The sequence below is a fragment of the Silurus meridionalis genome, chromosome 18 (assembly GCF_014805685.1).
Source record: "Silurus meridionalis isolate SWU-2019-XX chromosome 18, ASM1480568v1, whole genome shotgun sequence".
Taxonomy (NCBI): Eukaryota; Metazoa; Chordata; class Actinopteri; order Siluriformes; family Siluridae; genus Silurus; species Silurus meridionalis.
The window spans coordinates 1,778,285-1,803,751 of NC_060901.1; the positions used below are offsets into that span (position 1 = coordinate 1,778,285).

At 40.9% G+C, this 25,467-nt stretch overlaps 1 protein-coding gene across 3 annotated transcripts; it reads right to left on the reverse strand.

Moving 5' to 3' along the window:
* Positions 1-674: 674 nt before the first annotated feature.
* Positions 675-23,815, reverse strand: lin7a (lin-7 homolog A (C. elegans)). Of its 3 annotated transcripts, none has more exons than XM_046874392.1 (6): positions 22,744-23,815; positions 14,030-14,148; positions 7,346-7,417; positions 4,718-4,927; positions 2,046-2,263; positions 675-1,175 (listed from the first exon to the last, which is right to left on the reverse strand). In XM_046874392.1, exons 1-6 carry the CDS (start codon positions 22,778-22,780, stop codon positions 1,145-1,147), a joined length of 687 nt encoding a protein of 228 aa, XP_046730348.1. In that variant the 5' UTR covers positions 22,781-23,815; the 3' UTR covers positions 675-1,144. The 3 variants fall into 3 exon arrangements, with proteins under 3 accessions (XP_046730348.1, XP_046730349.1, XP_046730350.1); XM_046874393.1 differs by having other exon boundaries at positions 2,042-2,263; positions 22,744-23,803; XM_046874394.1 differs by lacking the exons at positions 14,030-14,148; positions 22,744-23,815 and adding exons at positions 11,485-11,530; positions 11,632-11,834.
* Positions 23,816-25,467: the final 1,652 nt, after the last annotated feature.

Below are 25,467 nucleotides of genomic sequence, written 5' to 3' on the forward strand. Positions count from 1 at the left end.
AGTAATGATGGATCGTTTCTCTTTCCTTAACTGAGTGTTTCTTGCTATAATCTGGATTTGTACAGTAGTTGTTAGTAGTTGTAGTAGCACTAAGACGGATATTTCCTTAGCACAACACAACTGATGCTCTAGAGCACATTAAGAAGGTAAGAAATATCACAAATTAACTCTTGATAAAGACAATGTAAAATATAAACCATATTCTGGGTTCTTTAACGTCTTTTTGTTTACTACAGAATTCTATACGTGTTCTTTTATAGTTTGGAATCTTTAGTATTAATGTTCAATGTTAAAAAGAATAAAAATAAAGAAAATACACTAAAGAAGAAACTGTGTCCAAACTGACTGCTACTGGTCATTAGCATATTTGCTAATATAAAAATGTGAATGGGATCATGTCAATTAATTCCAACTTGACTAAAAACAAACCTGGGCTTCATTCTTACCCTGCTAGCAAAATTGTTAGCAAAAATAGCATTTATGTACCAAGTAATTCACACAAAAAGTTAAAAAGTGCTAACGTGGCTAATGACAGATGTTAGCTGGCAGTGATTGTTGAAATCATGTCGTTAGCTAGCAGCAATGTTAGCTGGTATCCTTAACGTCCTTTCAGGGTTGTTCTGCATTTTAGCTCCTGATTGCAACATTATTAGCACAGAATCCTGACTATGATGTGTTTGAAAGCGTTTTATTGCTAATTCGCGACTTTTTCATATAAAATATTTCTTGCTACAATACGGTATAAAATATCTCACTTCTATTGGGTAAAAGACGACGAAATCCGACACAACGTTCTTTCTCACAGACACGAGCACCAGAAGAATCCGATCATATGGTAGCGTAGCGAGCGGCGGCTAAACAGGAAACGTTCATGTGTTTGATAACACATAGAAAAAGCTCTAATGCGACTACAAGCGAGACAGATTTCTCTGGAACGGGTCACGACTTTTAAAAAAGAGGAGAGGAGGGAAGGCGTGGCTCGGGCTCAGGCTCGGCCATGTGATCGTACCGCAGCGAGCGCCAGCGTGGATGTGGGGTTCAGGAGGTCGTAGCGCCGTAGGTAGTACACTGAAACCGGGGGCGTGGTCTTTATGCTGGAAAAGGGGAGTGACCTTGTCTGTCGATTCTGGAGTTCGATTAAAGCTCACATTAATTTTTTCTTCTTCTGGAGAAACCTGCGAAGGAGCAATACGACAAATAGTAAGAAAACTGGGTGTTTGCTAATGCTAATGCAAAAACCAAGGCTACCATTGAATCCTAAATCTCCTCACACATTTATTTAGCATTAACTAAACATGCTAATAATAAATGTGCTTTAGTGGTGTGTGTGGAAGCTTGAGGTTAGTGTGCAATTAGTCAGACTATGCTAACATTTCTGGATAATTTCCAGCATGAAATAATAATAATAATAATAATAATAATAATAATAATAATAATAACAATAATAAACTAGTTCAATTTAACTGATTAGATATTAATATAAAACAAACAAATAGACAAATAAATAAATAATTTTTAAAAAGAGCCCCCCCTGGTGGACAATCAACAAACACAATCCCTGTCCTTACTCAGTAGTGTGGCGGTTCCTGCTGGACATTAACAAACATTTACTATTGAACTGTAGCGCCCCCTGCTGAACAATGACTACAATCACAATAACGTATCTGTGGCGAACCCCTGCTGCATGAGGGAAAAACATAATACGAGATTTTACTGTGTAACAGGCGCCTCCTGCTGGACGATAATAAATACACAATGAGATTTATCACTTGGGAGTTTTGGCGCCCCCTCGTGGACGATGAGTACAACTGTTCTTACTAAGTAATTGTCGCACCCCCTAATAGACAATTAATAGAAACTAGGATTGAAAATAACAAAAACAAAACAAAACAGAAACTGGAGTGCCCTTGCTGGCAATAAATTCAAAATATGCCTTCTTACTCAGGAGTTGTTGTAGCACCACCTGCTGGACAACAAATAACCACAACTGTATCACTAACTGGTGGAGAATTAACACACACAAAGCAATGAAAAGCCTCACCTACGCTGTGTGGTTCTGCTGAGGGTTGAGGTTGTGTTGTTGTTGTTGCTGTTGTTGAATAAGGAGCTGCTGCTGCTGGCGGCGTCGAGCCGAGCGGAGCTTTTCAAAGCGAGCCTCCATCTCCTCCAGGACTTTGGGTGTGTAGCGCACCACCAGCTTCACGCTTCCCTCAGCCGCCTTCAGCAGCTCCACTGCCTTCTCATGGTGCTCGCCTTCCACACTCTGAGAACAGGGATAAGAGAGTGGTTTTATTTCTAACAAGTGGTTCATTTCTCACTGTAATAAAGAACACAGTATTTTAAATCCTATGATGCTCACTGAGCTGAAACAAGCATTAATTAGCTCTTTGGTGCACCTCTGATGAGAATCTCCATCTTCAACATAATGACAGATCTGTTTCTCATTATAATCAAATGTAAAATCGAATGAATCCTGCATGGAGCCCCTGCTGGATGTCTCACAGTGTGGGAGAAAAGTGAATTTCAGCCTAAGTTTCTCATGCTCTGGAAGTTTGGAGGAGAAACTGACAGACACCAGCTTGAAAGAAACCTTCTGAAATGTCTATGGTTCCTTTTTAGTGGTGAAGAAGATGGGATTTAAAACAGGAGAAGCTTTGAGAGGTTCACTCTGGTTTCTGATTCCGTTCACAATAAAAGATTCAGGAATTTCACCTGTTAAAAAAAATGTCGAAGAAATTTAGATTTTTATTCTAACGCTTCTAGCACCTCTTACATCTTTATACTGCATTCACAAACTTCATTCTCCAGTAAAATGATAGTTAAGCCACATCCTCCTCTCTCCCACCTCCAGTACACTGTCCAGGGGAATCCCCAGGACCACTCACTAACTTTATATTCTATACTTTACTTTTTACAAGAAAGTACTTTATTTATATGCACACGATCACCTTCAGTATAATCCCCGTGCACAGCAATACATTCCCAGGGTTCTTCTGGAACATGTTCTGAAGTGTTCTTTTCGAAGTGTCAAGCACCTTCTGTGATTCGCACTGTATCTCCACAACAGCTTCAGGAAGATGGCGAAGTCAAACCGCAGGAGCCGAATCTGGCGAGTAGTGTGGGTGTGGAAGTGAGATCATGTGGATCGTTCTCCGATGACATTTCCGTGGGGTGAGCCTGTCGACAGTCTTATTGATCTCTCATGGTCTTCCAGTGACGTTCTTCCACTCTTGAAGTGCGTGTGGCACTCAAAACACCTCAAAACGACTCTTTGTAGCATCGCTGTATGTCACAGGTACATCACTTCGAACATCTCTGTGCCAAATTTGCCCAGTTTCACAAAGAATTTGACGTTTGCGTACACACACACACACACACACACACACACACACACACACACACACACTATTCCATTATATACTATATAAATAAACGTTTATTTATACCTGACCATAAAAAGCGTTATGTCCTATTTGACCATTCACTCATTCCACATTTAGTTCCCATTTGCTGTTATTATAACCTCCATTCTTCTGGCAAGATGTTCCACTAGATTTAGAGGAGATTTGTGGAGATTTATGTAGGTGAGAAGGTTTCTGGGGTGCAGTAAGCGTTCACGTTCATGTTCAATAGTTTTGGAGCTCTATAGCAGGAGATCTTCCACTCCAACAAAGGGAAAGCAGCTCTAGATGGAGATGGCTTTGTGCGCAGGAGCAGTGTCATGCTGGAACATGTTTAAGTCTCCAAGTTCAAGTGAACTCCAAAGACGTTCTGTACAACTGTCTGCCTGCAGATTTGTGTAACAGTTTGTCTGATCCTGCTTCTATAATCTTTAGTACTATCTCTATAAAGTATAGTTATATTTTACAACCAGTTTATATAATACTATCTCTAAACTACATGTATATTTTACTAGTATTGTCTCATATCAAATTGGACTACTGGTTGCCATGGCTACACTGGTGAAGTCAATGTTTTTACTAGTGGGTGTGGCCTTTTTTTAGATTCCATTGCTAACACAACTGTAATGCTATACAACAAATATCATTCAGGATCACTGAGTGACAGACTTTAAACTACAAATCTCAGAATCTGGGGAGGATCTAGAAAATTATTTATGGGTTACAACACTGAAGCAAGCATCCTTACATTGTTCTTGTGGATTCAAGAAATTATCTACATATTTGGTGTGTACACACTGAGGCGCACTTTTGTATATCAGTCTATTAAAAAATGTGTGATTGACTTCACCTGAACCTGATATCTGGATTGAAAAAACATCAAATAAAGGGATGGTAAAGGATATTTGACTTCTGCTCTTTGAGTTCTACACAAACCTGTAGCGAGTTTAATTCTATACCAAGTTTAATTTACTGTGCAATACAAACAATACAGAATATATATATATATATATATATATATATATATATATATATATATATATATATATATATATATATATATATATACACTGTACTAAAGTACTGCTTTAATGAAGTCAAAGTTAAAGGGAACTGATCACATTTATATTTATACAGTGGGATTTCAGTGCTGGGCTGAAGCAGATGGGGTGGCAGTGCTTTTTCTTAGGGGAGCAGTTGCCACCCCGTGCCACCCCGGTAAATCCCTGCTCAGAGAACAAAATTATCAAAAGCTGTGATAAACAAGTCCTAGTACATTGACAATACACAAGATAGGCGTGTCCATTAAAACTCACCACTCCGTTAACAGACAGCAGCTGATCGCCCCTTTTTAAGCCCCCGTGTCTCTCGGCCACGCCCCCCGGGATGATGCGGGAGATGTAGATCGGGGAGTTTTGCTCTTTCCCGCCCATCACGTTGAAGCCCAGCCCCTCATCGGTTTTTGGTAATTCCACCACTCGCGGGTGGGAGTGGCCTTCGCTCGCGGCAAAAGCTGCCACTGTTGCCTAGCGATGAAACATCAAAGGGAAAATTCATCATTTATAACTTATAAAATGCATCGCAGGTGTCCTACCGTGTGTTCTGATTGGCTGGGATTCCAATATGGCTTCCAATTCACTATACTAGTTTCCTACATAAGGTCTAATGAATTTAACACACTACGAAGTACCCTAGATCTGTAGTGTAGATCAATATTTGATATTCAGCCTTCATTCTTCTTGCACACAAACTTCTGTAAAAGTTTTGGCACCCTGTAGGGTTTATTTATTTATTTATTTATTTTTTGGGAATCCATTGTGTTAAAACTCGCTCATCTCCTTATGTCCAAATAATAAAAATTATTTTGTTTCAGAGGTTTTTGGTGCTTGGACCTATAATTATTAGCAAAGGCTAGCTAGTGTTATTAAACATTAAAATGGCCGAGGTCTGAGGATCACACCATATGTTTTTTACACATTTCTGATTCTCCAGTGAAGCACCAATGTTTAGGGATACAGATGGAAACTGTGAGAGGTGCTGCTCGTTTAGGGTTTTCTCATAGTAAAGATATCAATGCGCAGAAAAATTAAGAATTTCAAAGCTTTCCATCAATCAATTCCCATAAGAAGATAACCTGATGGGAAAAGAGGGCAGGGTTCTGATCTACTTTCTGAGACACAAAGAAAACACCCCCTGCCGTTCCTCAGAGGTGAAATAAAGAGCTCGGTTCTGACAGAGCATGTTCAGTATGCAGAACACACACTCGACTCGACCTTCATGGCTTTACGCTGGCTGTGAGAGAAAGGTGTCGTGAAGCAGCATATGGTGAACAACTTCTCAGATGCCAGACATCCTCCCAGGGCTGCACACTCGTTATAGACTTTCTCCCAGAACTAGCTCTTAGCCACTAAACTGTACAGCTAATACTAGGAATGAAAGAATCTGCAGAGGTAAAATATTATTTGCCTGGTGTTTAGCAATGTCTCCTGATTTTTGACATTAGCATGAAGCATAATTTACTTTGATTAACCAATCATAAGAACAGCTCAAATAACAAACTAGCTTGCTAACACACAGCCAAATAAACAAGCTCAGCTTGGCTGAACATGCTAGGCCACTGGACTGTGTAATTAAACCAGTATGAACGCTAAGCAGAAAAGCAATTCAAAGAAAACCAAAGGCTCTATATGTCTAAGCTGATGTTAGATTTGATTACCCAATCACAAACTAAACTTTTACACTCATTAAACCTCTTAGGATAAAATACTGTTTTAGATTACACTCTATAGTACTTAGCTAAATGCTCTCTATCTTGGCTAGTTTTATAGGCCATGCCTCCTTCACTGAGACTGATAGAAGACACATAGATGTTACACCTCCCTAACAAAGGCCACGCCTCCATTACAGGGACCATGTCTCCTTAACAGAGGATGCAAGGTATAAAAACAATTCTGCAGCTAAAACTAAGCTTCTTCATGAGAATTTAGATCGCCTCCAACGTAAATGAATTACCACCTTATCATAAGAGAGACACAGCACACGTCTAAACTGACAGCAAATGAACACAGCCGTCCCTGCTGCACACACTGCATACAAACCAGGACCTGGTGTGCTTCCTGACTCAGGACTGATCATTCACATTTCACTAAATGCAAACAAAGATAGAGGAAGATCTCATTGTGTGGCTCGTTATAAACTCTAGAGCTGAGAATGTCCTTGAAGATGATTAGAGACTTCTGTTCTCCCTCGTTTCTGGCTGGTTAATGGGCTATTACACATCGTAGTGCTCTAATTGAGTTCAGTCGATACAAAACCCTAAAGACAGCCTGTTCTTCTCAGAGACAAAAGTGTTGAATCCGTGACCTGACAGTCACGACACTGCACTCTCGCTCCTCCATCCTCATTCCTCCATCCAATTTCACCATCCTCTGGAAATGTATATCTGTAAACCACGTTATTGTTTTTGCAAAGATTCCAAAAATCTTTGGTAAAGTGGCAATAAAGCTACTGATCCAAGCGTAACAATATATGAGCTAAATGCTAGCTAACACACATCTAGAAAATGTGAGTCGAGATGAGACCACTGGGCAAAGTGTGACTTAAATAGTATGGTAAAAGGGGCGGAATTATTAAAATAAAACAATAAAAACATTTAACATCACACACCAAAATTCACCATTACATACCAACAATCACCCTGAAACACCGACATTCACCATCACACACCAACATTCACCATCACACACCAACATTCACCATCAAACACCGACATTCACCATCACACACACACCGACATTCACCATTACACACACACCAACATTCACCATCACACACACACCAACATTCACCATCACACACACTCCAACATTCACCATCACACACCAACATTCACCATCACACACACCAACATTCACCATTCATATTTAAAATCTAGCTATTGTTACCTTTGCTGTGGCTCGAGCCTGATACTCTGGACAGCCATTTACTGTTATTGTCTCGTGCATGTACTGATAGACCTGATGAAGGAAAAAAACAAAAAAAGAGACAGAAAACAGCTGGATTATTCTTCATTGCAGAACATAAAAACACCAAAATAAAAACTAAAGTACCTTCTTTGCTTTAAAAGTACCTTCACCTGTACCTGCATTCAGGTTGGTGTGTGTGATGGTGAATGTTGGTGTGGGTGTGTGATGGTGAATGTTATTGTGTGGTGGTGGTGAATGTTGATGTGTGTGATGGTGAATGTTGGTCTTTTATGGTGAATGTGATGGTGAATGTTGGTGTGTGATAGTGAATGTTGGTGTGCGTGATGGTGAATGTTGGTGTGTGTGATGGTGAATGTTGGTGTGTGTGATGGTGAATGTCTGTGTGTGGTGGTGGTGAATGTTGATGTGTGATGGTGAATGTTGGTCTTTCATGGTGAATGTGATGGTGAATGTTGGTGTGTGATAGTGAATGTTGGTGTGATGGTGAATGTTGGTGTGTGATGCTGAATGTTGGTGTGTGATGGTGAATGTTGGTGAGTGATGGTGAATGTTAGAGTGTGATGGTGAATGTTGGTGAATGTTGATGTGTTGGTGAATGTTGATGTGTGATGGTGAATGTTGGTGTGTGTGATGGTGAATGTTGGTGAGTGTGATGGTGAATGTTGGTGTGTGTGATGGTGAATGTGATGGTGATGGTGAATGTTGGTGAATGTTGATGTGTGATGGTGAATGTTGGTGAGTGATGGTGAATGTTGGTGAGTGATGGTGAATGTTGGTGAGTGTGATGGTGAATGTTGATGTGTGATGGTGAATGTTGTGTGTGTGATGGTGAATGTTGGTGAGTGTGATGGTGAATGTTGTTGTGTAATGGTGAATGTTGATGTGTGATGGTGTATGTTGGTGAGTGTGATGGTGAATGTTGGTGTGTAATGGTGAATGTTAATGTGTGATGGTGAATGTTGGTGAGTGTGATGGTGAATGTTGGTGTGTGATGGTGAATGTTGGTGAGTGTGATGGTGAGTGTTGGTGAGTGTGATGGTGAGTGTGATGGTGAATGTTGGTGAGTGTGATGGTGAATGTTGGTGTGTGATGGTGAATGTTGGTGAGTGTGATGGTGAGTGTTGGTGAGTGTGATGGTGAGTGTGATGGTGAATGTTGGTGTGTGTGATGGTGAATGTGATGGTGATGGTAAATGTTGGTGAATGTTGATGTGTGATGGTGAATGTTGGTGAGTGTGATGGTGAATGTTGGTGAGTGTTGATGTGTGATGGTGAATGTTGGTGAGTGTGATGGTGAATGTTGGTGAGTGTGATGGTGAATGTTGGTGAGTGTGATGGTGATGGTTTTTATTGGTGTTTTCTGAATAATGTTAAAAATGATAAGATTGTAATAACTGATATAGTTTATATTAATGTTGATGTGGCTGAATCTGGAGAACTACTTAGAACTTGTTAAAAAAACTACCTATGGAAAAATAAAATTCTTCTTATTGCCCACTCGTAATCAGCACTCGGAGTTGTGACAGCACTTTTGGAGATGTTTGGCTATCTGAAGACTCTCTAGAGTTTTTCTCATTAGCTGGAATCTGTGAGGACATTGGCAGCAGCAGCACTTTTCCTGCTTTGATCTCCAGCCAGAATCTCTCACTGAGCTTCTGCCACTCCAGCTGCTAGCATAATTGAAAGAACCGAAGCATCTGTTTGAAGCACTTCTCACTCAGCCGTATTTTTTATACAATAAAAACGCTACACCTCCTGCGTTTTTATTTCTACTACAAAAGCAGGAACCGCAGCACCTTTCATTAACACTTTATTGTGCGCTAGTAATGAAGCTTTTAGCCCCTATATAGCGTTTACTCTCAGTTAGCGAACTCTTTCCATTTATATGCATTTAGAAAAACTTTCTTTTCACGTGCTGTCATTTACTAATGTTTTGGCTCTGAAAATGTTTTCTGCAGATAATTTATTCACCACAATCATCAAAATACTTTATTTAAAATAGTTCTAGCATGGTTGTAACAGCCTTGTAGCTGAATGGATCGACACAAAATCTTGCGGAACATCTTTCCAGAAGAGTGGAGCTCATTATAACAAAAAATTGGGAAGAAATGTGGAATGTGATGTTCACAAAGAAGCACAAACCAATTTTATGGTCAGGTTTCAGCTCATTGTGACCATGTAAAATACGTGTAGGTATTGGGGAGTATGATTCTTCTAGATTTAGGAGCAAGGGAGGGAGAGAGAAAATGCAGAAACGAGGAAGAAAATGAGACAAATCATAAAATTAAACGCTGCTTAGTGTCAGGAATTACACTTTAGCCACAGCCTCGCTGGAAAAAAAACTAATTCTGTCAGGAATTACACTTTAGCCACAGCCTCGCTGGAAAAAAAACTAATTCTCTGATTATATTTAATAAACCAATACACTAATAAAACCACCACCATCTTTTATTTGCTAAATCTCAGCTACTATTACAGGAATTTCTAATATCAACGTGATGAAATATCCCGTAAACATGTTGAAAAGACAAGCCGAGGAGCACAAGGCTGCTCACATCCAGATCCACAGATCCTATGGCCGACACGTGCCATAGGCATCTCTAAAAATCTGAATTAATCTTTTAAAAGCTGTGTTGTTTTGTTGTTGGAAGGAAGGAGAGAAAAATGATGTCTTCAACTAAGCACCAGCCAATCACAGACCAGGAAAGACTGAAACACTGAGGAACTGTTTACGTTCCCTTTACACATCCCTTCAGTTGCATCTCAGTGTGTACATGAAGGAGAAGTCAGACTAGGGTTCCTGTTACCACCTTCATGCTCCATGTCATGGAGGGGATCCACATGGGGGGGATCCACATCTGCCCCGTGCAGACTCACCACTAGTGTCCCACAAGGCTCGGTACTTAGTCCCCTTCTTTTATCCCTCTATACCCACTCCATTTGTGAAGTCATATCATCACATGGGTTTTCTTATCACTGCTATGCAGATGACACTCAACTAATCTTTTCTTTTCCTCCATCAGATACCACAGCTTCCGCTCGGATATCAGCATGCTTGACAGACATATCTTCATGGATGAGTGCTCACCAACTAAAACTCAACCCCAGCAAAACAGAACTGCTGGTCATCCCAGGTGATTCATCTCCAGGTCAAGATCTCCTAATAACTTTTCATGACTCTCTGCTCTCCTCTTCAGCCACTGCTCGTAACCTCGGGGTAACTATGGACAATGAACTGTCTTTCATCCCACATGTCGCTAATGTGACTTGTTCTTGTCGATTTCTTCTCTACAACGTCCGAAGGATTCGACCATTTCTGTCCACACAGGCTGCCCAGGTGCTTGTTCAGTCTCTTGTCATTTCAAGACTTGACTACTGCAGCTCTCTGCTGGCAGGTCTTCCCCTGAACGCTATTCGTCCCCTGCAAATGATCCAAAACGCAGCTGCACGACTTGTGTTCAATCAGCCCAAGTTCTCCCACACCACCCCACTGCTGCTCCTTCACTGGCTTCCAGTAGCTGCACGTATCAGATCCAAAACACTGATGTTTGCCTACAAGGCCAAAAATGGACCAGCACCATCTTACCTCAGTGACCTCATCACATCTCGCACTGCACCACGCTGTCTGAGATCCTCCAGCACTGCTCGACTGGTACCACCTTCTCTCAGAATGAGAGGTAAGTACACTTCAAGGCTCTTCCCTGTTCTGGCACCGAGGTGGTGGAATGAACTTCCCCTAGATGTCCGTACAGCAGAGTCCCTGACTATCTTCAAGCGACGACTGAAGATATTCATCTTCCTGAAATACCTAAATGAGCACTTTCCAAGTTTGTAGAATTCAAGAGTTATATTTATATTAAGTTTGTAATCTTGTGTACAGTGTAGATTTATTCATTACTAGAGACTCAAAGCACTTTTGTACGTCGCTCTGGATAAGGGCGTCTGCTAAATGCCACAAATGTGAATGTAAATTTAAATGTATGTCACACGACTGCACATACAAACTGTTTTAACATCTGTACAATGCACAATGCAATGTGCACCTGTACACTGACTAGCAGGTTGTACATTCCCCTCAGGCCTTCAGTAATGTTCTACCTGCATCAGTCCTCCTCTGCCATGTCGGTAGACACCGTCAGTGTTTCTACAGAAGTCAGAATGAATCTCATCAATAAAGCAAAAAACCCAATGAACACAATTCAACACGTCTCCTTTCACTGAAGTCACAACTGCACCTCCACATACCTCATCTCCAGCAGCAGCTCCGAGATTCACCTCCTTACATCACCCCGGGGTTTCCTGCCTTTATTCTGTTTAGTTTGCCAACTGTTTTGTGAGCTGAACCTGGGGCCTGAAAATGCTGACGTTACTGGATGCCTGCTAGAGGCCCCGGTGTCGCCGACTCGCAATCTGATTGGTTACAGCAACAGCTTTGAGCAGCATGTGGTTTATGCTGCAGGAGTCACACTGCTGATTCTGAAGACTCAATGCAGATTTCTTAAACCCTGACAACACGTGATGTTACGCTGAAATCTGATTAGATGAAACTCCAATTTAAACAGATACTACTTGCAGCAGCGCACCTGAGAGAAACGCTCTGAAATAACAGACTATTGGGAATAATTTGTTACACATTCAAAATTCTAAACACTAAGACAGTGACTCTAAACTTACTGACCCTGATGGCCTTCCACTATGTACATTTATACCTGTACACTTACACTTGTACATTGAACTAAACCCAAAACCCAAACTCTCTCTCTCTCTCTCTCTCTCTCTCTCTCTCTCTCTCTCTCTCCATCCCCCCCCTTCCTTTTGTTTTAGCTGGTTTTCATTAACCTAGATTTATCGTACTGCTTTGGGAATAAGCATGGATTACACTCAATCTCTTTCTCTCTCTCTCTCTCTCTCTCTCTCTCTCTCTCTCTCTCTCTCGCTCTTTCCCTTCCTCCCTCCCTCACACACCCACACCCACACCAAATCTCCATGTCATAATGTTTTACTGTGTGTCTGTGTAAAAAAATGTCCTTGAGAAGCACCAATGAGTCTGACAGAAAGAGAGAGAGAGAGAGAGAGAGAGAGAGAGAGAGAGAGAGAGAGAGAGAGAGACAGAGAGAGATGAATTTGGGCAGAATCCCTTTCTCCCACTGGAACATTGTGCAGCTGTCATACATAAAGCATGACACACACACGCACACGCACACGCACACGCACACACACACACACACGCACAATGAGTAAATGTGTGACAAAAAAAAACAAATCTCCTGCATAGACACACACACACACACACACACACACACACACACACACACACACACGGTAGGTACAATAGTAATGGCATGTAATCATGGCAGAGGAACTGTTTCATCTCTCACATCAACACAGCTGTGGAGAGTAATCACACAAACACACACACACACACACACACACACACAGTGCACAGATGGAGAACCGGTTGTATCATAAACACAGCAATTATCCTCATCTCCTTCCTCTGTGCGTGTGTGTGTGTGTGTGTGTGTGTGTGTGTGTGTGTACTGTAATTTTTTCATTTCATCTCAGCTATTCAACTATAAACTCAGTTTCAAAAACATCCTTTGAACACACAAAGCACAATCGGGAAACACAAATGCACATAAAGCATGCTTCATAACACAAAGAAACACAAAAAAAAGGACCTAGAACACAAAACACAAACACACACACCAAAACATGATCTAGAACATTCTAGAGCACAAAAGCACACACATAACGTGATACACAACACTAAAACCACACAAAACATGCTCTAGAACACACATCTGTGATCTAGAAGACTGGACCGTACCTACGTAAATGGGATCTGGAAAAAAAAAAAGGAGCGACAATTGAAAACCTCAAAAGCTCCAGATCTCACAAGACAATCACAGTCATAAGAAATCGAACACCACAAAAGGTCTGATCTAAAACACACATATACATACATAACATGATCTACAACTCTAGAATTTACATCAAACATAACAACACTCAAAACAACAAAGAAGTGTGATCTAGAACATTATATGTGTGTACAAAACTACTGTAGAACACACAGGACATGCTCTAGAGCACACACACACACACACACACACACACACACACACACACACACACACACACACACACACACACACACAGCATGATCTCGAACACCAAAGCACATAGAAAATGTGATCTAGATCACAATCACACACAAAGCAAACACAAACCGTCTAAAATATTAAAACAACAAAGAATATTGTAGAACACAACTGGTCTAGAGCATCCAAATACACAGAAATATGCAAGTACGTAGATACGCTAGAACATTCTTCCACATATAATGTTCCATCCAAACACATCATGTTGTAGTATTTCCACACACACGGAAAATGATCTTATCTGTCCAGGCTCAAGAAGAAAATCCAACAACCCAATGCACAAACGCATTCGAGAACAAATGTGAGGTGAGGATCTCGACCACAAAACCCTGAAGCACATTAAACACTGAAGGAACTGTTTCGAGAACATTCAAACACAAAATATTAAGATTTACACAAATGCAAACTGAAATGATCTTGTGATTATTTGATGGTTTTGAATGAGGTTGTGGTTCAGGTGGAGGGTGAAGGTGACTGACCTCCCTGATGGCCGTACAGAACTCACTCTGCAGAACCTTCTTCAGTGACTGTAACTTGTGACCAGGAACATCACCTGATTCCTGCAGCTTCTCCAACAGCTCGATCGCCCTCGCCACGTCTGAGACAGAGAGAGAGAGAGAGAGAGAGAGAGAGAGAGAGAGAGAGAGAGAGAGAGAGATGGAGAGAGGGAGGAAGAGGGAGAAATTAAAGTTCATATAAAGTAATAATAAACGCGTGTGTTGGATAATGGGATAAACGAGTGTGTGAGAAACGAGTGTGGGAATAAACAAGTGTGCTGGAATAAACGAATGTGAGAGAATAAATGAGTGGGAATAGAGTGTGTGAGAATAAACAAGTGTGCGGGAATAAACAGGTGTGCGGGACTAAACGAGTGTGAGAATAAAGGAGTGTGTGGGAATAAGTGTGTGTGGGGATAAATGAGTGTGTGGGGTAAACGAGTCTCATTACATGATTGCAGAACAGGAGGATGTTAAAGTTTGTCTTTACTCATATTTCAAGCAACTTACGGATAGTGGGATCAAAACATAGATAGATAGATAGATAGATAGATAGATAGATAGATAGATAGATAGATAGATAGATAGATAGATAGATAGATAGATAGATAGATAGATAGATAGATAGATAGATAGATAGATAGATAGATAGATAGATATGAAGAGGTGGAGAGATATGGAGAGATGGAGAGATTGGACAGAGATGGACAGGTTGAGAGACAGAAATGTAAAGATTGAGAGACAGACTGAAGGGTGCAGAGATTAAGAGACAGAGAAGAATAGATTTAGAGACATTAATTGAGAGACTAAATGAACGATAGAGGGACGGAGAAACAGTCACTGAGAGACAGAGATTGAGAGACTGAGAGATTAAAAGACTTCCAGGCTTTAGGAGATTGAGAAACAGACTGTGAGACAGAGACAAAAATTAGGAGTATAAAATATTGTGAGACAGAGATTGAGAGACTGATTAAAAGAATGATAGATTGAGAGATTAAACGATTGAGAGATTAGACTATTGATTGAGGGATTGAGAGATTAAAAGATTGAGAGAAATTTGGTTAAAGTAAATGGTAATAGTGTTACATGACTAAGTTTGTTGTGCATTAAAACAGAAGGAAAGTTCACATGTCTCTAAAAAACTATAACACTCCCGTGGCTTCCACACTTTTAACACAAAACCTAAGTAGAGATTAAAACGTGTTTAAATTCTAACCAAAATGAAAGTATTTCGAAAGGATGATTTGTCTGTGCTCATGAACAACCTAACAAAGTGATCTAACTGTACCGTTTACCCGCTCACCAGACACACCAACGATCTCGGCTACTTTCTACCAAGCTTTATTTTACTAAATATTTCATCTCTACATGTGTGATGGGACTCTGGAAACGACTTCCAGAACATTTAGACCCTCTCTTTTGAACAGCTACTGTTACTAGTGTTATTATTATCATTAGTGATATATTATTATTAGCGTTATTATTCAGCGACAGGTCTGACTCCGCCCCCTTTCCCTCCAGACTTTCATACACCAGGTTTCAGTGGTGAAGTAAGATGACAACGTTCCACTCCTACTCTCCATTACATTATATAAAAAAATCTTCTGTTTTTTAAAAGGTGGTTTAAATCAATAGTTGCCATAGAAACGGGAGACGGGAGACGGGCGAGTGTTCAGAGAGCATCATGAACTCCAAATGCTGATGTCACACACAGTGTTATGTTCTGGCATTGTGTTTAAAATAAAAAACGAAAAGAAAGTAAAGAAAGAAAAGTGTGTGAAATGTGGGTCAGAATGACATCATATACAAAACCAATATATATATACATAGAGAGAGAGAGAGAGAGAGAGAGAGATTACCCCTCTATTAAAACAGACAGCTGCACCATCAATCAGAAACACAACGTCTCCACTGTATCACTTCACTGAACAGATATAGATAGATAGATAGATAGATAGATAGATAGATAGATAGATAGATAGATAGATAGATAGATAGATAGATAGATAGATAGACGTTTGACGTACGGTGACGCTGTGACGAGTCGTTCAAGGTGTTTTTAGCGGAAGAACATCACAGGAAGACGACCAGGAGATCAGTAAGACCTTCAACAAGCTAAACCCTTGAACATGTCGAAACCCTTCGGCAACTCGTGCATGATGATCGGCGGAGAACAATCCACATGATCTCACTTCCACACCCACACTACTCTCAAGAGCTGCAGTTTTAGAGATGCTCTGACCAAGTCGTCTAGACGTCACAATTTATTAAACTCGCTCAAATCCTTACGCTCGCATATTTTTCCTGCTTCTAACATCAACGTTGAGGACAAAATGTTCACCTGCTGCCTAATAAATAAATCCACCCACTAACAGGTGGCGTTATGTAATCCTGATTGGTGTGTAAGACATTCAGCCCATATCTCAAAAACTCTGAAGCAAAGCACAAAGAGTTTTTTTTCTGCTTAAATAAGACGTTTATCCTTTTTTATAAACCAAAGAAAAAAGCTTTAAACCTCACCATTAAGCCAAACTGTGTGATTTAGCTCCTTTAGATAATCACCTGTCAGAAGGTGTTCTATAAGCAGATCACACACTCATTGGCGGGAAGAAGAAGAATCTGTCTGTATGCAATCGCAAAAAATAAATATCAGTCCAGAGTCGCTAGCTGCGATGGAGTGCTTGGACCCTGATTATCTTCTGCTGTAACTGCATTTACACAGTGCTGTAGCTGATATCTTTATTCATATTGTGTTAAGTCTTTGCTGTAGATTTCCTCAAAAAATAATCAGGTGTCAATAGCAAGTTAAACACAGTAATGAGACGAGTGTCACGAGGAATAACCTCTTCAGCAGATTAGCAAGGTGTAATAAAAAAGACTGTATCTGGGTTTCTCCACATCATAAACTATAGACTTGGAGGTGCTAAGCCAATCTGAGACCAAAGTGTAGACTGTGGGTTGAACTACAACCTGAACTCAAAATTCAATTACCTAAAACCACACTGAGCTCTGAAGAATCACCAAAAGAAGCGAACACACCAGAATGTTTACACAGGGTTTACAGTAACTGTGATTCTACAGACAGGAAAAACTGCATCTACAGTGGAAACACACTTAAAGTAATTGTGTGTGTGTGTGTGTGTGTGTGTGTGTGTGTGTGTGTGTGTGTGTGTGTGTGTGTGTGTGTTTTGACCAATTGCATACACTGATATTGACCATCAAACTCAAAGATTTACCATCACACACCATAATATTCACCATCAGACACCAACAGTTACCAACATTCACAATCACACACACCAATATTTACCATTACACACCAACCTTCACAATCACACACCAACATTCACCATCACACACCAACATTCACCATCACACACACACCAACATTCACCATCACACACACACCAACATTCACCATCAAACACACTAAAAATCACCATCATACACACCATCATTCACCATCACACACACACCAACATTCACCATCACACATACACCAAATTTCACCATCACACACAACAACATTTACCATTACACCAACATTCACAATCACTCACCAACAATCACCATTACACACCAACATTCACCATCACACACACCAACATTCACCATCTCACACCAACTTTCACCATCAAACACACCAAAAACACCATTACACACACCAACATTCAACATTAAACACACACCAACATTCACTATCACACACACCAACATTCACCATCAAACACACCAAAAATCACCATCAAACACACCAAAAATCACCATCACACACCACAAATGGTAAAGCTGCAGGTCTGTAGCTGAAAATGAGATTAGAATGTCCAATGTCGGTGTCTATAGCTGAAAGGTTGCACTTTGAAGTTCACCTTTACACTACACATCTCTGCCCATCTGCCATTTTTCTTTCCTTAATGAATCAGGAAACCTGGACACATTTCTGCAGACTGCAGGTTTGCCAAGTCTCCCTGAATTTGTGAAGAAACAAAGCCAAGTCCACCTGAGGGGGTTCCTTTCACATCCGTGCTGACCTCACTTTATCAAACCCTGAGTCAATGCTAATTGGTCAGGTCTGAACATCAGGCAGCACACATCGTTATTCAGTGGAAAGATGCCAGTGAGGAACTGTGAGTGCTGCGTGAGAGAGCTTGCAATTCAGGGTGATTTAACACTCGCAGCCAAACACCTACAAACACCTTCACTGGAACACAAAATTCACCAGTAACAATGTTCTACAGCAAACACTAACATTCACCATCTAACATTTTAATAATCTCTCAACCACATCACTGTCCATGAAACACAAATATCCATCATTAAACACCAACATTCTGTAAATAAAAAACTACATTTACTGCCTCCTACAAACACCTGAACACCTGCAAACATTTTCATCAAACACTGTTCAGAAAAAGAGCAACATTTATCATTAAAATTAAATCACTGTTTAACAGTCACCATTAAAAACTACTTTTCATTCAAATGTGAGTAAATGAAAAATTATATTTTTTCCAAATATTTCATGATGATCTGTATAACCTTACATTATTCTATATGATTCTAAATCAAATACCAACGGTTATCAATAAACACCAGTATTTTTCTCATTTGAATAAAAGATTTGCCAGAAAGAGTTTCTAAATAAACACTGCCAAACACTGTCCATTAAACACAATTTAATCCAAACACTGTCCATTAAACATCATTAAATCCAAACACTGTCCATTAAACACAATTTAATCCAAACACTGTCCATTAAACATCATTAAATCCAAACACTGTCCATTTCTTTGGGTGTTGATTGAGTGTCATCAGTTTTATTGGGTGTTTGTTTGTGTTTATTGCATGTTGTGTGTATTGGGGGTTTGTTGGTGTTTATTGGGTGTTGTATTGTGTATTGGGTGTTTGGTGAGTGTTGTAGTGTTTATCGGTGTTTATTGAGTGTTGTAGTGTTTATTGAGTGTTGTAGTGTGTATTGGTGTTTGGTGAGTGTTGTAGCGTTTATTGGGGGTTTGTTGGTGTTTATTGGGTGTTGTAGTATGTGGGGTGTTTGGTGAGTGTTGTGGTGTTTGTCGGTGCTTGTTGGTGTCTATTGGGTGTAGTGTGTATTGGGTGTTTGGTAAATGTTTAAGTGTTTATTAGTGCTTGTTGGTGTCTATTGGGTGTTGTGTGTATTGGGTGTTTGGTAAATGTTTAAGTGTTTATTAGTGCTGGTTGGTGTTTATTGTGTGCTGTAGTGTGTATTGGGTGTTTGATGAGTGTTGTAGTGTTTATTAGTGCTTGTTTGTGTTTATTGGGTGTTGTAGTGTGTATTGGGTGTTTGGTGAGTGTTGTAGTGTTTATTGGGGTTGTTGGTGTTTATTGGGTGATGTAGTGTGTATTGGGTGAGTGTTGTAGTGTTTATTGGGTGTTGTAGTGTGTATTGGGTGTTTGGTGAGTGTTGTAGTGTTTATTGGGGTGTGTTGGTGTTTATTGGTGATGTAGTGTGTATTGGTGAGTGTTGTAGTGTTTATTGGGGGTTTGTTGGTGTTTATTGGGTGTTGTAGTGTGTATTGGGTGTTTGGTGAGTGTTGTGTTTATCGGTGTTTGTGTTTATTAAGTGTAGTGTTTTAATTTGATGATCGTTGCTGTTTATTCTTGGTGTTTATTTTCTCAATTCCTTTCAATTCAATTAATTTTTATTTGCAAAGTGTTTTTAACAGTGAACACCGTCTCAAAGCCGTGATAGTGAATAAAGACAGTGGCGTCTCTGAGCTCAGGTCGACCTTTTCATACTGTAATGAGGTTAAAATCCTCAAGATACCGTCATTCATCAGTGTTGCAGCAAAAAGAAATCAATACCAAGGGTGTGATGTTAGTGAATAAATGTCGACTGCACTCGCTTTCGTCTTTACATTTTTACATCTGAAGGAAATAAATGGTGCGTTTAATGCAGTAGTCAAATCATTTATATTGTAAGACATTTTTATCGTTTTTCTTCTCTCTGTGAAATCAATCACTTCCTGCTATTTAATAAATTTATCTCCGCTTATCTCCAATAATGTAACTTAAGTTATAAGCAGTACATGAACTGTGCCCTGATATCAGATGGAGCTCAGACTCGAGGCTGCCGTTTCCCTACACAAGAGCTACGAGTCTGAAATGTTCACTAGTGATCGCTTTGATTTATTTGATCTTTTATTGAGTTGTTTTGATTATAAGGACAGGTTGAGGTCTACTGCTCAGAGCTCCATCTTGTAATAAAGTGGAAAAGAAAACGCAGCTGGTCACATTACGGAAAAAAATCACCTGCACTGGAGACTCCTTCCACATCTGCTGCATGAACACTTCTCCTTCCACAAAACTTCACCGAATCAACGATTACGCATCCCTCCGAATGAGCGGTTACTATGGAAACGGTAACGCTTTGATTGAAACCTGGGTTCTCTCAGAGCTATAGTTCTAAATAGTTAATCAAGCCCTTCTTCTGGCCAGCTCACATCTGTAGTCACAATGTTCAGTAGACCTGAGGGCTGTTTATCTGAATCATAGTGACAGTTCAATTTCAGTTCACTAGGAATAATACAAATATAAGCAGCAGTGAGAGGCGGAGCTCCTGATTTCCTGGTTTCCACAGGAAAGAAGCTCTAAAGCGAGTGTGAGACGTGCTCTATTATTAATTAACCTCATGAATATTCCTGTTAATGTAATGAATAAAACACCTGTTAATGCACTAATGAACTAGGAGACCCAAACCTGTTCCAGCATGACACTGCCCCTGTGCACAAATCCACACTCCATGAAGATCTGCTTTCCATGGGTGGAGTGGAAGATCTCCTGCTATAGAGCTCTAACAGTAGTGAACACCTTTGTGATGAATGTGAACCTCCTCACCTTCTCACCTACATCACTACCTGACTCTACACCCTGGGAGCTGAATGAATCTCCACAAAATCTAGTGGAACATCTTCTTCAGTGAAGCTTATTGTAGCACTAAACATGACAGCTTCCTAAGTTGATAAACCCCTCGTCATGAAACGACCATCTGGATTCATTAAACGACATGACCTTCTTCCAGCACTCCACTACCCAGTCTTTACTCTCCCTCACAAACTGGAGTTGTGCTTTCACATTATCTTCACTAGCAGCAGCTTCATCCTGATATTAAAGCTTCGAGTCGTGTTGTGTGAATGGAAATGTTCATTCGTCTCCAACTTTCACAGATCAGCATTTTACAGGTTTTAATCAAAAGTATGAACTCAACTCCAGTCATTTCAGCTCCTTCAGCTCTCCAGTTCTCCTTAGGTTTATTGCTTGACAATCATTTGCTTTATATGAAGGAACATGTCTTCCAGGACTATGGGGAACATCTTCTGACATGTTGGTTGTGAAGCATCCATTAATAAATACATTCTACTACTGCTTCATTAAACACAGACTGAGAACACTATCCATCTAAAACTCTTCTGGGAAAGAAAATAGTTAGGAAGCAAGTGTTTTTCAAAATGTTAGAAGCTCTGGAAGAAGGTAGGATGTAGATCATCAGTGTTCTTCACTTCACCACTCAGAATGTTATGAGGTCATAATGTTATGGCTGATCGGTGTTAATGCAATGATGAAGAGACGTCATGGTCTGTTTTTGGCTTTGTAGTTGAGCATCAGTGTTTTAAATCTGATTCAGGTTGCTCCAGGAAGCCAGTGGAGGGAACATAGCAGAGATGGTGTGTGAGAACCTGGAAGGTTGAAACCAAGTCATGTGGCTGGAAGCTGAGAGATCCTTATCCCTGCAGTAAAGATCTGAGCGCAAACTCAAACATCCACCTTTTATATTAATGTATATCATGAACATTGTTGATGTGCACCTGTTACTAATCCATATATCGACTTTATCTTCTCCCTGGTTCTCTAAAGGCAGGCTGGAGTCTCCTTCCTCCTGCTCCTACTTAACATTAATGATGATATTCTCCGTATTTCTCCTGCATCCATCACACACTCAATCACCGCCTTCACTGTTTAACCCCCTGTACAGATCACCTGTAGTTCACACCAACTGCGCGCGCACACACGCACACACACACACGCACGCACGCACGCGCGCGCGTAGTTGAAAAACCGAATTACCGGTACCGGAATGACCCCAGGTGTTAATGAGCGGTTATAACGCCGACGTCATTATATATATATATATATTCCGCTTTATGGTCTCGAAGTTATCCTTCAGCTCAGTTAGAGGACACACACACACACACGCACGCACGCACGCATAGACACGCAACACGCGCGCGCACACACACGCATGGACACGCAACACGCGCGCGCACACACACACGCATAGACACGCAACACGGAAAACGGGAATATTTCGTATATGGAATAAAAAGGTCGCACTCGCGCTGGGAATAACGCCATCATTCAGGTTCAGACAGACACCACGAACCTCCATCACATTACATCTTCTTCTCATTTCATCTCATTTCAGATGGAGGTGTTTAAAACAGAGACATCAGCCCCATGTCGTTTTATATCATCATCATCATCATCATCATCATCTCTCTTTATCATACACACATCTCAATGTGAGATTCCACAGGACCGGAAAAATTCATTCCCGAAACCCGAAAACAAACCGAACCGGACCGCACCGCTGCTCAGATTCTCCCCGGTGTTGGGTGTAAAAGCTCCGCGGAGAAAAGGCAGATTTTGCCCGCGTTACTCACCGCGTTCCAGGCTGAGAGGCTGCACTACTGTCGCCATGACGGAGCTCGAGCTCGAAATGAGCAGGAAAAGCTGGAGGAGACTCTGATACAGAGAAAAGCGCCGAGTGGAGCTCCTGCTGGAGAGAGCAACTCACTGCTGAAGCTCCTGCTGGAGAGAGCAACTCACTGGTGAAGCTCCTGCTGGTGAGAGCAACTCCCTTCTGAAGCTCCTTCTGGAGAGAGCAACTCACTGCTGAAGCTCCTGCTGGAGAAAGCAACTCACTGCTGAAGCTCCTGCTGGAAAAAGCAACTCACTGCTGAAGCTCCTACTGGAGAGAGCAACTCACTGCTGAAGCTCCTGCTGGAGAAAGCAACTCACTGCTGAAGCTCCTGCTGGAGAGAGCAACTCACTGCTGAAGCTCCTACTGGAGAGTGCAACTCACTGCTGAAGCTCCTGCTGGAGAGTGCAACTCACTTCTGGAGAAAACAACTTGCTACTAGAACTCCTGCTTCAGTGTGCAGTTCACTACTAGAAAGAACAACTCACTAATGGAGCTCCTGCTGGAGAGTGCAACTCACTTCTGAAGTTCCTACTGGAAAATGGAGAGAACAATTTACTACTGGTGTTTATAATGCTTTAGAAAGCACCTACTGGATGTTTCAGAATTCTGAGCCTCTGGTAGAAATTGTACCCAATTGCATCTACAGGAGCTTCTACAGGAGAAAAACTTCTGCAGGAGCTTCTAATTGTGATAGACCTGGATGGCTTGTTGAAGAAAGCAAATATCTGCCTAAGCTTAAACAATAAAACGTTCCTGGATCCTAAAAGAATTAAGTCTATTTAAGAAAGCAACTAAGGCCTTAAAAAAAGATCATTCTAAAGAATGTGTGTGTGTGTGTGTGTGTGTGTGTGTGTGTGTGTGTGTGTGTGTGTGTGTGTGTGTGTGTTCTGGTGTCTACACTTTTCCTCAGGCAGTGTGACTGTAGACATCATGTAGATCTGAATTTTTTCTATCATGTGATTACAGACGGAGCGGCTGATGTTCCAGACGCTGATGCAACCTCAACAGCATGATGTAAAGTCTGCAGTGAGGTGAAATCATCTGGACAAATCGAAAAGAAGTCTAGTATACTATATATAAAATATCATTGTGTTCTATTCCACTCTTCTGTATTCTCTTTATTTATTTATATTGTACTTTAATATGCAAGAACAAGAATAGGCAGTGTGTAACCTGAATAAAATATAATAAAAATATTTAATATTTAACTCCTTCCACCCAATCACAATCCACTATTCACACCTGAACTCCTTCCAGCCAATCACAATCCACTATTCACACCTGAACTCCTTCCAGCCAATCACAATCCACTATTTACACCTGAACTCCTTCCAGCCAATCACAATCCACTATTCACACCTGAACTCCTTCCACCAATCACAATCCACTATTCACACCTGAACTCCTTCCAGCCAATCACAATCCACTATTCACACCTGAACTCCTTCCAGCCAATCACAATCCACTATTCACACCTGAACTCCTTCCAATCACAATCCACTATTCACACCTGAACTCCTTCCAGCCAATCACAATCCACTATTTACACCTGAACTCCTTCCAGCCAATCACAATCCACTATTCACACCTGAACTCCTTCAGCCAATCACAATCCACTATTCACACCTGAACTCCTTCCAGCCAATCACAATCCACTATTCACACCTGAACTCCTTCCAGCCAATCACAATCCACTATTCACACCTGAACCTCCATCCAATCACAATCCACTATTCACACCTGAACTCTTCCACCAATCACAATCCACTATTCACACCTGAACTCCTTCCACCAATCACAATCCACTATTCACACCTGAACTCCTTCCACCAATCACAATCCACTATTCACACCTGAACCTTCCACCAATCACAATCCACTATTCACACCTGAACCTCCATCCAATCACAATCCACTATTCACACCTGAACTCCTTCCAATCACAATCCAATATTCACACCTGAACTCCATCCAATCACAATCCACTATTCACCTGAACTCCTTCCACCAATCACAATCCACTATTCACACCTGAACTCCTTCCATCCAATCACAATCCACTATTCACACCTGAACTCCTTCCATCCAATCACAATCCAATATTCACACCTGAACCTCCATCCAATCACAATCCACTATTCACACCTGAACTCCTTCCATCCAATCACAATCCAATATTCACACCTGAACTCCTTCCATCCAATCACATCCACTATTCACACCTGAACTTCTTCCACCAATCACAATCCACTATTCACACCTGAACTCCTTCCATCCAATCACAATCCACTATTCACACCTGAACTCCTTCCATCCAATCACAATCCACTATTCACACCTGAACTTCTTCCACCAATCACAATCCACTATTCACACCTGAACTCCTTCCAGCCAATCACAATCCACTATTCACACCTGAACTCCTTCCAGCCAATCACAATCCACTATTCACACCTGAACTCCTTCCAGCCAATCACAATCCACTATTCACACCTGAACTCCTTCAAGCCAATCACAATCCACTATTCACACCTGAACTCCTTCCAGCCAATCACAATCCACTATTCACCTGAACTCCTTCCAGCCAATCACAATCCACTATTCACACCTGAACCTTCATCCAATCACAATCCACTATTCACACCTGAACTTCTTCCACCAATCACAATCCACTATTCACACC